This window comes from Argiope bruennichi, chromosome 8 (assembly GCF_947563725.1).
Source record: "Argiope bruennichi chromosome 8, qqArgBrue1.1, whole genome shotgun sequence".
NCBI classification, from domain to species: domain Eukaryota; kingdom Metazoa; phylum Arthropoda; class Arachnida; order Araneae; family Araneidae; genus Argiope; species Argiope bruennichi.
The window spans coordinates 65,422,088-65,435,627 of record NC_079158.1 but is presented as its reverse complement, the minus strand read 5'-3'; the positions used below and the strand labels follow the sequence as shown (position 1 = coordinate 65,435,627).

The 13,540-nt window shown below is 28.7% G+C and overlaps 1 protein-coding gene across 1 annotated transcript in view; it reads right to left on the bottom strand.

Annotated features, from left to right (window-relative positions):
- Positions 1 to 13,540, bottom strand: part of LOC129980643 (corticotropin-releasing factor receptor 2-like) — a 208,248-nt gene that overhangs the window by 157,502 nt on the left and 37,206 nt on the right. The window contains exon 5 of the mRNA XM_056091023.1: positions 7,108 to 7,237. Coding sequence (XP_055946998.1) covers positions 7,108 to 7,237 — 130 coding nt within the window. The remainder of the gene's footprint in view (positions 1 to 7,107; positions 7,238 to 13,540) is intronic.

Genomic DNA, 13,540 nt, shown 5'->3' with positions numbered 1-13,540 from the left:
TGAATAATAAGCAATTACTTTAACATTGAAACATATTTGTTTCAAGATTTTATTCCTATTTCTTTGCTTGATTTTGAAACAGGACTATATTTGCAGAAGTAGATTTTAGTGATATCTATAGAATCTCAGAAAAAAAATTCAAAACATTCAGCGAAAGTTTTATCTAGTTTTTATTTTTAAATTAATATCAGTTTTTATTAATCATGTTTTTAATTAAATCAAGTTTTTATTAACGAATTGAACAAAAATTTTGTCTGAAACATGAAAATAAGCCGAAATCGTCAATAGAAATATTTTATTATTAGAATATAATTTCGTTTGGACTTTTTTTATTTCATACGTTTTCGAATGTTCAGATATTTGAAAGCGATGTCAAATTCTTTTCGCAAATGAATTTTGATTTCTCGTATATGATTTCAAAGTTTTGTTATCGATCAAAAAATTCGATGGCTGCCTGTAAACTCGACCATTCAAAAAATGAAACAAGCTTGGCAAAAGAAATTTGGTATTTAATTTTAATATCAAAAAATTGTCTGGATATTTCTTCCAAATTTTTAGTATAAACTAAATATTTCAAAATGAATACCTAGACTGCCATTTTTAATTATATAGTGAAGCAAAACAAAGCGTGCCAAGCTGTGTAATTATAGAGAAAGGCGAAGGAAAATTTTTCTATTGGTTTCTTCACAATCTTTTAAACACAACCAATTTAATTCTTGCCACTAGATATTATCTAACTAATCCTAATTAAATAGAAAAATAAACGAATTTTATCTTTTTAACATTTAATATTTTTTAGACTCGAAATTGTCCGTTTTATAAAATTAATTATGTAAATATGTTTTACTTGCTTTGGGATTGGTAGATATCGAGTCATCTGACCCATGGCATTTAATGGCTTAATTAATAAAGATTAATTAACACTAAATTAACAGCAAATGAGTTAAAACAGCATTATTTGTTAATTCTGTTTTTAGACAGACCGTTTGTGGCAACATTAATGAACAATTTTCCGGTTTGTTTACCTTTTTCGTGGAAAGGACATTTTTCGTCTCTCTGTTAACAGTCTGAATACTTAAGAAATACACGTGTTAACCTTGTATTGTTTTTTAAATAGTAATGGAGCGTCCAGCAATATCAGATGGAGAAAAAAATGCGAAGAAAGACTTAAAGGATTTTTGAAAGTTTTATTTCATTTGTATAAAATTAATTTAAAATTTTTAAATTTCATGTTTTAATTCTTCACTCATGCTTAAAAAGTAAAATTATGATAAGATTTCTTCTGAAATTTAACTAATGCCAAAATATTTCTTTTTTTTTTAACTTCGAATTGAGCTTTTGTGTTCATGAAATTTTTAAAACTATTTTCATTTACTTTTGTTATCTGGGGGGAGGGAATCAATTCCTCAGATAACCCCCTAACGTGAGGATATGCAACTTTCAAAGACAACATCAGAGTTGGCAAGTGAAAGCGAACAGGGGTCAAAGACCTCTAGAGACTAAAGAAATAATTAAATATGAGTATGATGAAAAGTTTGCAATGAAAGAGCAATGTTTAATAAACGTTTTGTAAATTTAATATCTTCTATTAAAGCGTGCTTTCAAGATATGAACATTCCTTTTAAATTAGCCCAAAATGTCATCCTAAAATGTTGGATCTCTGAATTAAGTGTTTACTCAAACGCATACGTAGTGTCTCCACGTAATTTACATAGGTTTCTGAACAGACTTTTATATTGTTAACGAGATTTTAAACATTTTTGAAATCGCATCATAAACGTTTCATTTCGTTCGACTAAATCCATCTTATTCAGTAAATGCAGCTCAAAAGTTCATATTTTTTATTCATAGAGCCAAGTCAAACTTCAACTGTGGCTGCGAAATCACTCATGGCTCTACAAGTGTGGCTTCAAAGAATCTTTCACGATGTGTCTTGCTGTAGCATCATACCGGTCCATCAAAAATTTTCGTTTCTTTGAACTTCCCTTTAAAAGCTTTAAGTTGAATCCTATCGTAAGCGATGGAAGTTTTTATATATTTCTGGGAAAGCAAAGGATGAAGCGAGAAAGACTATTTCGTAGAATTTACGTCACATCAATCATTCATAGCTACTATGATGCACACAAACCAAAGAATGAGTATCTGTATTTGGCCTTTATAATATGATCTTTAAAGGTCTTCAAAGTATTTGAAAAGAATAAACAGAAACTTAAATCTGACCAGTCTGAGGCATCAGAAGACCGCAGGGTAAATAAGAATAACACTATGATAATCCATTCTTTTTATTTATATGGATTCTTGAACTGATTTTTAGCATTTTAAAATTTTTTTATTTGAGACAGGAATATATATGAGGTTTCTTTTTATAACTCCCCTTTCTATTTAAACACGAACGTGTGGAGAACAAGTGAATGAATCATTCGAAATTGATGGGCATTTATTACTTTTTTTCTCCTATCAAAAACTAATTTACTGTATGGCTTCCTCAACATGGTGAATTCCCCACACCCTTACAATGCTGCCAAAAGTAATTTAAGGAACTCAGATTTTGTTGAGAGAATGAATGTATGATCAGCTTATTATCATTTGCATGAGCTGTGTAAATTTCTTTCATAATTTTAAATTTATTTTCCAAAAAGATATTAATTAATAACTGTTAATCCTTTTAATGGTTATTCTAACCTAACTATGTTGTATCACTCTTATATTGTTGCTGACTAGATACATTCTAAATTTCACAGTATTGTCTGAGCTAATTTTAGGAGTTCAGTTTTGCCGACACTATGAATATTTGAGTAGGTTTTTAAGGGCTTATAACCAACAACATATACATTGCCAATTCTTAGTTCCAGAAGAATAAATTAAGTTTGACCAGGAAACTTAACCATGAATTTAGTTTAGAATCCTAAATGAGCCACTTCTGTATTTTCTAAGCAATCAAAGTAGAATCTAGTATTCATCACTGATTATGATCCAGCCCCGCCAAGGGAGGTACCCTCCGTCACCGTAATAGAAGCAATTCAACACCCCGTCACTATAATATCTCTTATGACAAGCAAGAGTGTGCCTGCTTCTCCGGTGATCTCATGCACGCACTAATAATGCTGCTTCTCACAGTTTGGTAAGAATTTGGTTTAACAGATTCGTACCATAACTTATTTACCTTGCTCTACTGAAGCTGATATGACTTTGAAAATGTGATTAACTTCTCAAAAAAAAAAAAACCCTGCCTATAATACTCTTTTTCTTTATTTTCATTGTTAAATACTATTATTAAAATCATTACTATTTATATTATTGTTATGAATATTGCTATATGATTATTGGTCTGAGATAAACATTATTCTTTATTTTTCAAATTTAAGTCAGTTTTTTTTTTATGTAATACACTTAATATAAGACAAAATAATCTTTGAATAGAAAATTAAAACTAATATAAAACTAATTAATTTTTTAAAATAAGCTCCATTGTATTCAACAAAGAAATTTTACTAATAATTGTGTGTGATCTAATGAAGTATTGAGAACAAAAATGCATTAAAATTTCTAAAACAAAATATCATCTGATTCATCAATGTTTTTTTAGTCTTTTTTTTTATTGGCTTAGATCATTCTTTCCCTAGTGCATTAACAAATAGTTCAATATTTCCATTTAATGGGGCCGCGGTGGTCAGGTGGTACGGTTTCGGCTGCGGAGGTGGATTGTTTCTGGTTCGAGACCAGATTCCTCTGAAGAACCGTCGTATAATCGATCTTGGTGCATGTTAAGACCTTCGAGGTCAAACGTCCTTCCGCTGATAGGGTTTGAAAGCTTGGAGAAGATGGCGTCCTCTCCATCTGACCGCGGTTCAAAATTAAGAGGTCTGTCGCAAAATAGCCTTAGTGATGTTATAAAACGGGACATTAATATACCTAAACTAAACTAATTTCCATAATAGATTGCAATGCCTCCTATAATTTGAATACCGATCAAAATAAATATAATCTGCTCATCATTTTTTTTTTTTTAAAAATATAACCCAAGGGTTGCAAAAAAAGTAGAGCCATGTTTGAGAGGATGTTGTGAATGTACATTAAGTAACTTTAAAAAAAATGCTTGACTTTTTTAAAAAAAAGAAAGTTAGACGCGAAAGAATTCTTGCATGAATTCTGTTATCTGCTTTTCTGAATATGATATCAAATCTTCGGGGAACAGTTAAATAGCAATTACTTCACCAGTTTAAATGCTCGTTCTTTTCCAATGTTTCTGAAAGACCCTTCAATCGTAAATAGTTCCTGACGCAAAGCATAAGGGAATAATGCAGTAGAGAGAACAACCGCTTTTTAAATGAGCAAAAAAGCAATATCTTTCGACATAATGAAATCCTTTTTTCTTTTTCGCTCTCTAGAGAACTTGTTGAGACTTAAATCGTCGGAGAAGATATTAAACAAGACCGAAAAGAGTATTGTATTGTTTTTTTTCCCTGTAAAGATAAATAAAAGAAATCTGATTTTTTTGTATTTTTTTGAGACTGATAAAAGAGAAAAAATCATTCAAAGTTCAGCATGGATGCTAATGTTGTGGCTTATTTGCCATATAAAATATCTGCATAAATAATATTAAAGATTTACTCTGAGAAAAAAACATACACTTTTAATGGTAAGACAATTATACAATGTAATTATGATGCGGGGTTCCTTTTTGCAAAAAAGTATGCTTTGAAACAGATTTTATAATTAATGATAAGCATTTGCACATATTATAATATAACCAATTTGAATAGCATATTTAGAAACTATCAGGAACTTGTCACCTTAGAAGACCAACTATTTTGATATGAATTATGGATGTGTTTAATTTCAAGTACTAGGAAACTGAGCTCAGCAAGGTTTTTTTTATATTAGAGAAAATATTTAGATACGAATCACATACTGATTACATATGAATATTTTTTAATGTTACCAACATATGAACTGGTCATTTAAATAAAAAAAATCATGAATGCGCTTAGTTTCACATGTTATTCGAAACAATCTGCTATAATACAGTACTCATTTTACCGTTTATCTATCATTACTTATATTTTTAAGCTTACATTCAGTTTTACAATAAAAATTGGGTCCGAGATGTCGCTGTATGACATTGCGAGCATGAGAGCAGATAGAAAAAGGTTCCGATTGTTAGTTACAAAATGTGTTAGAGCCGTTTCCGATATGCATGAAATAAATAGATTTATATGTATACAAGAATTGCTCGTTTAAAGTTTTAATATCTTTACTGAAGCTCGGATATTTACCTCGGTTTGTTTAGATTCTGCTTTCACTGGTGGCGCCATCTCTTGGATTCTAATAGTTAGTTAAAAATTTTTTTGGGTGTAAAATCGATGTTTTTGAAAGAAAGGCACATATATAAATAAACTATGTATAGATATATATGATAAAAAGCAAAATCTTATCTAAATATAAAATTTGATCTAAATCGTTAGAGCCATTTCCTAGATAACACGAAATAAGCATTTAAGCACTAAATTAATTGTTAATTTAAATTTTTAGCAACTATTAATTCAGACGAGCCAACTGGTTGTGACAGGTGGCTAGTAATAGAGAAGAATATGAGTGAAAGATTCTTTACAGATTTGATTATTTTATCTAAAGTTATTAAATTCAAGGCAAATATATATTGGTACTTGGAATAATTATTTTGAAATTTTATTTAATAAAAGAGTAAACGATATTTTGGGATTTGTGCTCAATAATTTCCGATAATTATTGGGAGAATAAGGATTCTCACATTTTTTCAGAAGTTAAAAAAAAGTCAAAAAAGCAATTAATCTTTTGCGTCATTTCCACTGAATTCTAACTTAAAAAATAATTTTCTTTTGCATAATTTTTTCATTTTTCTTCACTCATAGTATTTTTCTTGTTGCAATGAAGTCAAAACATTTTGCATTGTTTTATCAAATTATCAACCTATATTTGAAAGATAGAGATTATTTTTTGTTATCAACGCAAATTAATACAAGGTACAAGATTGGCCATATAGTAAGAGACAGGACAAAAACAGTATAGTGAAAGACGACGTAGAGTTTTTCAGCGAGTCTAATAAGAAGGTTTATAAAGATAATAAAAAGAGCAAATTTGCTGAAAATTCTCTTTCCTTCCTCGTACATGAAATTTATAAAGGAAAAATAATATAATCCTCAACAAATTCGAGCTTGAGATTTTGGCAAATTTCCACATGTCAAGCTCTCCGAGTCCGACAAATTCATTTTCATAACTGTATTTGTCTGTCTGTGAATACGATAACACAGCATTGCGTCGAGCTATATGAATGAAATTTACTATGTAATCTTAATACCACATTTATATATTTCTATCAAATTTTGAATGGAATCCATTTAAAGGAAGTCTATCCTTCCGGCAGTTCTACTATATATTAACACAATAACTACAAACCGGAGAGAGCTAGATCGATAACATTTGTACTAATATTTAAAATCAAAAGTGTATTATCATATTTAAATAAAGTACTTATCATATTTTGAACTAAATTCTCAATAGACCGTAAGTCTGTCTGTCTGTCTGTACTTATATAAAAATTTAAAGGAGATAATTCAAAAACGCAGTGACTTAAGCAAATTAAATATGGCATGCACTTTATAATTATATAGTTCTGAATCAAATTTATTTCCAATTAATTGGAAAAAATGCATTTAAAATAAACATTTGATGTTTTGGTACTTGTGTATTAACCGCATCAAATCGATTAATCGTCAAAGATTTCATACTAATAGGCTCTAGTTTAATTATTGTTTGGCAATGGCATGAAGTTAATAGCACAAAGAAATAATTATTGAATAGTATACGAAAAAGTTTCGGAAAGACTTTTCCCGCTACTTATTTGAGATAATCATTTCAAAATAAAAGTTACTTTGGAAGTTAAAAGTTGCACCAAATATTGCAGGCGAATCAGCTTGTTGGGAAAGATATTTAATTTTACATAAAAAAAAGTTCATCTTTTTTCTCCCTTTATAGTCCGACATTTTATATTAAACAATGTTAGATAATTGAGATGACTACAACGGAAGTTTTAGCAGGATGAAGTCGAGTGTTATCCGAAATACTTACCACGTCGGTGTAGGTCGGAAACGTTGAGCGGAATATGACGGTCGATGGGATGATCATGAGAAGAATCGAGTGGATGATGAGTGACACCACCAGATTGCGGTGAACACGAAGACGAGAACACTGCAGAGACCTGAAAAATAAACAGATATTCGTATAATTGAATGACAAGATATAAATAATCCGACAACAAATTACAATAGTAACAAAATTGTTTTGAAAACATTTTTGTTATAATCACAGTAGAAACGTTCTATTTCAAAATCATATGAGCATCAATGCATATTAAATTTTATATTTGCGAACATTATAAACACCTGACGTAAACAAGGTTTTGCAAAATTTTATTCAGATTTTAGTGAAGAATACAAACAATCAATTTATGAATATATTACATATTGGTTTTATAGTAAAGTACGGTTGTAAAATCATTTTTGGATTTGAATTATATTTTTATATATAGTTATTAAGTTTTTAATAAAATATTTTTAAAGTATTATTTTATATATACATTTTTTAAAGTATTTAAATTACGAAAATATGCAAAATCTGCGAAATCTCATCAAAAAACAGAATATACTGTCCAATAAATACAAAATGTTCTATATTCCCTTGTTTCTTTACATGATGCACACCTACATCATAATTTGATTATTCCCAAAAATGTTGTAAAATTGTTTGCAATACCGTTCTGAAGCTTATTTATTTTAATTAGCTATGAGGAAACAGGAAAACCTCCTTAATGTAACATCAAAGGAAGAAATGTCATACCAATGATTTAGAAATCTTAGATGGGTCACCTGAATCGTATAAATCACCATCGCTATATGGACCAGTTTATGAAAATGATTTTATTTCTTATTTGTTGGCTTAGATGGAAAAGTGACTGTATAAAAATAAAAATTTATAAACCAGTTTCTTCTTCTCTAAATTTGTATTGCAGAATGGCATTTATATTTCAAAATGAAGTCGCTTCAACATTTGACGGCTATTTTGTATGCCAAATTATTATTAGTACTACAACTTATACTTGGGAGTTGTATTAAGTAAAAATAATTCAAATTGAGGTCAGAAGTTAATTTAGGAAAGAGTATTTTATACAGATTTTATTCATTCACTAGAGTCAAACTTATTGCATTTACTGAAACACAAGCTAAATATAATGGGTATATCTAGAGTGATTATCTCAAGAATGGGCCTGTAAGCCGAATGAATTGAGAGATTTTTCTCTAGGACGGTTGCAAATACGTTCTCAAGCATTATAATGAATATTTTACTTTTCATAGATGGTTCTATTAGGATTGAGTTGAAAAAATGTTTTGGGATCGATAATAAAGATTTATTTTCTTTTAATTGAAAATAATTTTTCTTAAGAAAATGAATTTTTAAAGTCTACAACAACAAGAATTTTATCTTAACTAGATAAATTAATTAAAATGAATTTGCTATTTGTTGTAAAGACAGAAGTTAATATATTGAATGTATAGAGAAATGTTTTTATTAATAGTAATATTTTCTCTTAAAATGGCCAAAATTAGGAGAAACGCATGACTGAAATCATTTACAGTTCCTTATTTTTTCTTTTTGGCATATATATAAAAAAAGGGGAGAGATAGTTAATCAATTCAAATAATTTTTCCATTTCAGAAAGTGAAAACTATTTGTTTACCAGAAACTAGTGGAGTAATTTAACATTCAGGATGTTTTATAAACAATAAGTTTTGAAAGAAGGGAATGACTAATGGGAAAAAAATCAATACTGCTTTTAGAAAAATCTTCAAAATAAACGAATAGAGATAATTAATCTTTTGTTTTCCAAAATAATATTTTTTCTTGAATTCAGCGAACTTGAGTCGCTTTTTTGAATTAAGAGTGCTCAGATTAACGAGTCCTTTATTTTGAAGACATGTGAAAAGCATCCGCTGAGGTTTTAAGAAATATATGTTGTAAACAATCCAAACTGACAGAAAAACACTTTCTGGAAAAGTTGTTGCAAGAAATGTTTGGATATTTTAAATATTCCGGAAAGATCATTGAAGCATCACTATGATTAGACGAATTTATCAAAAATAATTTTTTTTTTGTATTCTGAGAAGTATGATTCCCAAAATATTTTGTTTCTTGTAAAAAAAATCTGGGTTTGGGGCTTGTAATTATATGATATTTAACCATTGACTTCAGCATAATGTATTTATAACTGGCTTCCAATATGCATATAATTATACTAGAATCTTTTATATACTTTTAAATACTTAGAATCTTTTATCCTGAGGAATATAATATTGAATTTTTAATTTTTCTGTTTGCTATCATCCTCTTCCGTGTATAATATTCAGCAGATTTTTAAACATTTCTTTTTTTTCCATTATTTAGCATATCCATAACATTTGTATTTCATTTCTTTCTAAAACATGACATAAAAACGTCGTCTCCTGTTTAGGATTTCTTAAATAAGGAATAATTAAGTTTTTAGTTTTAGCTTTTTGTTGTAATTAATTTATCATTTTGTTAATTATTAATTGAACAGATTATTAAAAAATTTTGCCCTACGTTTGCATTCTAGGTAATATGAAACACATTATTAATGCCTATTATCATGGACTTAGGTGATTCCCTGAGCGAATTGCACTGTAATGGTGTTAATTTCGCTGGGAGAATAATCCCAATTTCGTATCAGGATTAATATATAGATGTACGATGAAACACCAGACCTAGAATGCATCTAGAATTATTTCTTTGAATTACGTCAAAGACACATAAGTATTGGAAAATAAATTACAAAGCAGTTGTTTGTTTTTTTATTTGTTTCATTCTTTTTTCTCTGAATATGAAAAATAGAAAGAAAAAAAAACGGTCAGAAAGTTTGGTCTCCTTATTTAAATGAAATTCAACCAATGACTACATATTCCAACTTCAATAAAAACAGTTCAAGAGCAATAGACCTACCCCCTTAAAACAGAACAAAAGAAAAATCTATGATGGAGCTTTTAAGGGACCGATGTGAAAATAAAACACTGTCTTAAGTATTGTCATGACCATAAAACCTGTCCAAACAATGCGTGGAGGAAAGCGATATGGTCAGATGAATCATCGGTCATTTCATTCTCCACAAGAGGAGATGTATACATGTTGGAGAATGCCTTCAAAGGCTTATGATCCATATTGACTTCATTCAACTATGAAGTATGGAAGAAATGCTGCCATGATTTGGGAAATGCAGATTTCTGCCACTTTTATCATCTGTTTAAAAAATCACATAGCTGCCAGTAACTATGTGGACATTTTAGATCGCCTTTTGCTTTTTATGGTGCACGCGCTGCTTCTGTCTGTAAATGCAACTTTTAACAGTTATCTTAGATGATAATTGTTCAATCCATGTGTTTAGAATTATTTAGAAAGAAATGATAGCAAGTAATAGTTTTCCTAATATATATATATATATATGCGTGGCCGAAAAGAAGAAATTTTAGCAACGGTTTATTTTACACGGAGTTATAATTTATACAGATGATGTAATTTGTATAGAAAGATTATGATAAACTGACGTCTGTTTACATCACGATACGAGATCAAAGTGTCAAAAATGTTTCTCTTCAGTGATTTTACTATGAGATTTTGATAGGGATTTCTTTGACACATGTCGATTTAGGCAAGAGAATCGTAAGTATCTTTAAAAGAATGTCGTAAGCATCAGGGATAATTATTACTTCGCTCTGAGTGTGGGAAATACAACGGTCACCAGTTTTATACATTGCGTTAATTAATTAAATTAATTAAATGTTTAAAATGGGAATTGGTTCAGGAAATATGATAATATTTCAGAATGAAGTTAACATGAGTTAACAATTAAGAAATTAGTTAAAATGTAATTTAGATTTAAAAATATCATCACACACGCACACACACGTTTGCCTGTTTATATAAAACGTATTTATATAAAGTGCCTGTATATATAACGCCTGTTTATATAAAGTGCCTGTTTATATAAATAAATGGATGATATATTCATAGTAAAGAATAAGAATGCAAGAAATCAAAATACTGTAAATTAATCATTTTTTTTCTTTTTTTACTTTTGAAACTATTAACAGATTCTAAATGTCAAACATCTACCAGAAAAAATAATGTTTAAGGATCTGCAATTTAATTTACTTTATTCCAAAGTGTAAATTAAGCACAGCGATCTCATTAATAGAATTAAAGGCTTAATTAAGCGGCAATAACCTGAAAAAGGCAGGAGGAGTTAAAAAAATCAAAAGATTAATTAATTCAAGAGCCGTTTGCATGTATGTGTGTGTTGAAAAAATAAGGTCTTCTTTATTATACACTTCCCCCACGTGATTAATTTAAGACATTGCAAGAAAAGTTTTGACTTTGTTACCTAAAAGAAATTTATTATATTATCGTATTTTATCGTTTGAAGTGTATAATAAAATTTGTACTGAAATAGGAAGCAATTTATAACATTAATTATTTTTGGAAGAAAAAAATTTCAAAAATTGTAATAAATTATATTTTGAAGAAATTTATTTAAAATATTTTCAGAAAAGTCGGATTATAAGGAAATTTCTTTTTACCGTTCTTTGAAAGTACAAACTGAATTATTATAATTCGAATGAAATCAATTATCAGCAGAAGTTAATATAAAGGTTAAAGTGCTTGTGTTACTTGAATATAGAAATATACTACTGGAATAGTTTTCTATTGCTGTAATCTAACATATTTACTACATAAATAAATCAACAGAATTTCACTTTTCCAAAGAACTAATCTTTATGTCCTATAATTATGCTGTAGATAGCATTTAAACGCATCTTGTTGTGTTACCTAGCATCTGATAGCTTTCTTTAATATTTTAATGTAAGACGAAAGTAAGTATTTATATATTTGATTAAAAGAAACTTCCGAAAGGCTAACTTGTTATTTTTAATATTACTGATCTATTTTAAATATAATGAAAATTTAAATGACGAATGAAATCAACTATAAATAAAATCAAATTGCTGCATTCCTTCAATCGCACTTCTAAAAAGTCATACTTTTTCTGCACATCCTAGAGAGTTTATGATTTTTACACTATTGTGTTTAATTAGCATATTTCATGTCTGCAATGATTAAATTTTGTAATTGATTTTTCATACACTACATGATGGAATAGAGTTAAAAACTTCAGTCAAGGTGCGAGTTCTCGATGAAAATACAAAGCAATAAATATTTTCAGAATTTCATTAAAAATTATAAGCTTAATGCTAGTCAGTTTTTATTTAAATCTATCCATCTTTATATATAATGGAAATAATGAATGAATGAATGGAAATATATAATAAATATGAATGGAAATAATGGAATTAAATCAAAATTTATCTTTTTCCCTCTATAATCTTAGAGCCAATTATTGTCAAGAATAATTTATACTCTGTTTAAAATTCAAAATAAAAGACTAAGTAATATTAATTTTATTTAAGTATAATACTTTGTCATTTTAAGAAATGTTTTAAAAACATTTGACGCGTATTTTACTAAAACACTTTTCAATGTTTCGGCCACTGTACTTATACCTATTGTATTACAATGATATTAAATACATTTTTATGCGCGTTCATTATCTCTGCCATTTAATTAAAAAATACATCTTAAAATTAGACGATTCAAGCTAAAATGCAACGTGTTGATAAACGAATATCCAAAATTCGCAGGTATATTAAACGGAAACAAAGCAAAGCAGATGCCTTGTTGATTATCAGAAATCAAAAATAACAACTGAAAGTTTAAATTCATTGTAATCGTAATTATTCAAGGCAAAATTCTTCAGAAAAACAGATGATATATAGGCAATAGGAAATGTGCCTCATTTTTTTTCCAGCATGTCTAGTGTAACAGACATACTGCCTACTTGACACTAGTGGGCAGAAGATAAATGCTTCGATGTCAGTTGTTTATAGTTAAAAGAACCCTTGCTATTTATTTCAGTCCCTGAAAAAATCGTTTATCAAATCAGCTACCTTTCAAAGCTTTACCGCAGACATGCAGACAAAAGTGTGGGAAGAATTATCGTGCTGCCGTGTGTGTTCCACATCGAACCTTTATAATTGAATTGAATATAGAATTTCAAATGTTTCTTTTGATTTCTGATAAATAATAAGATTACACTTTGTTTCGGTTTCTTTTAAAACCCCTGCAAATTTGGGATATTCACTTATGAATATCATGTATTATTACTTTACTATATTTCGAATTTGAGACTCGAATCCGCTTAATTTTTTTATTACTTTCTAGTATACGATATACTGAATTTCTTATAGGATATGATGAAATTCCCAGAAAATATTGTAATTGTGAAAAATTTTGAACTCGAGATTTTAAATTATCAAGTTTCAGAACTCCCCAAGTGTGAAAGACACATTTTTGGGATTATCTCTATCCTTTGTTCATATGT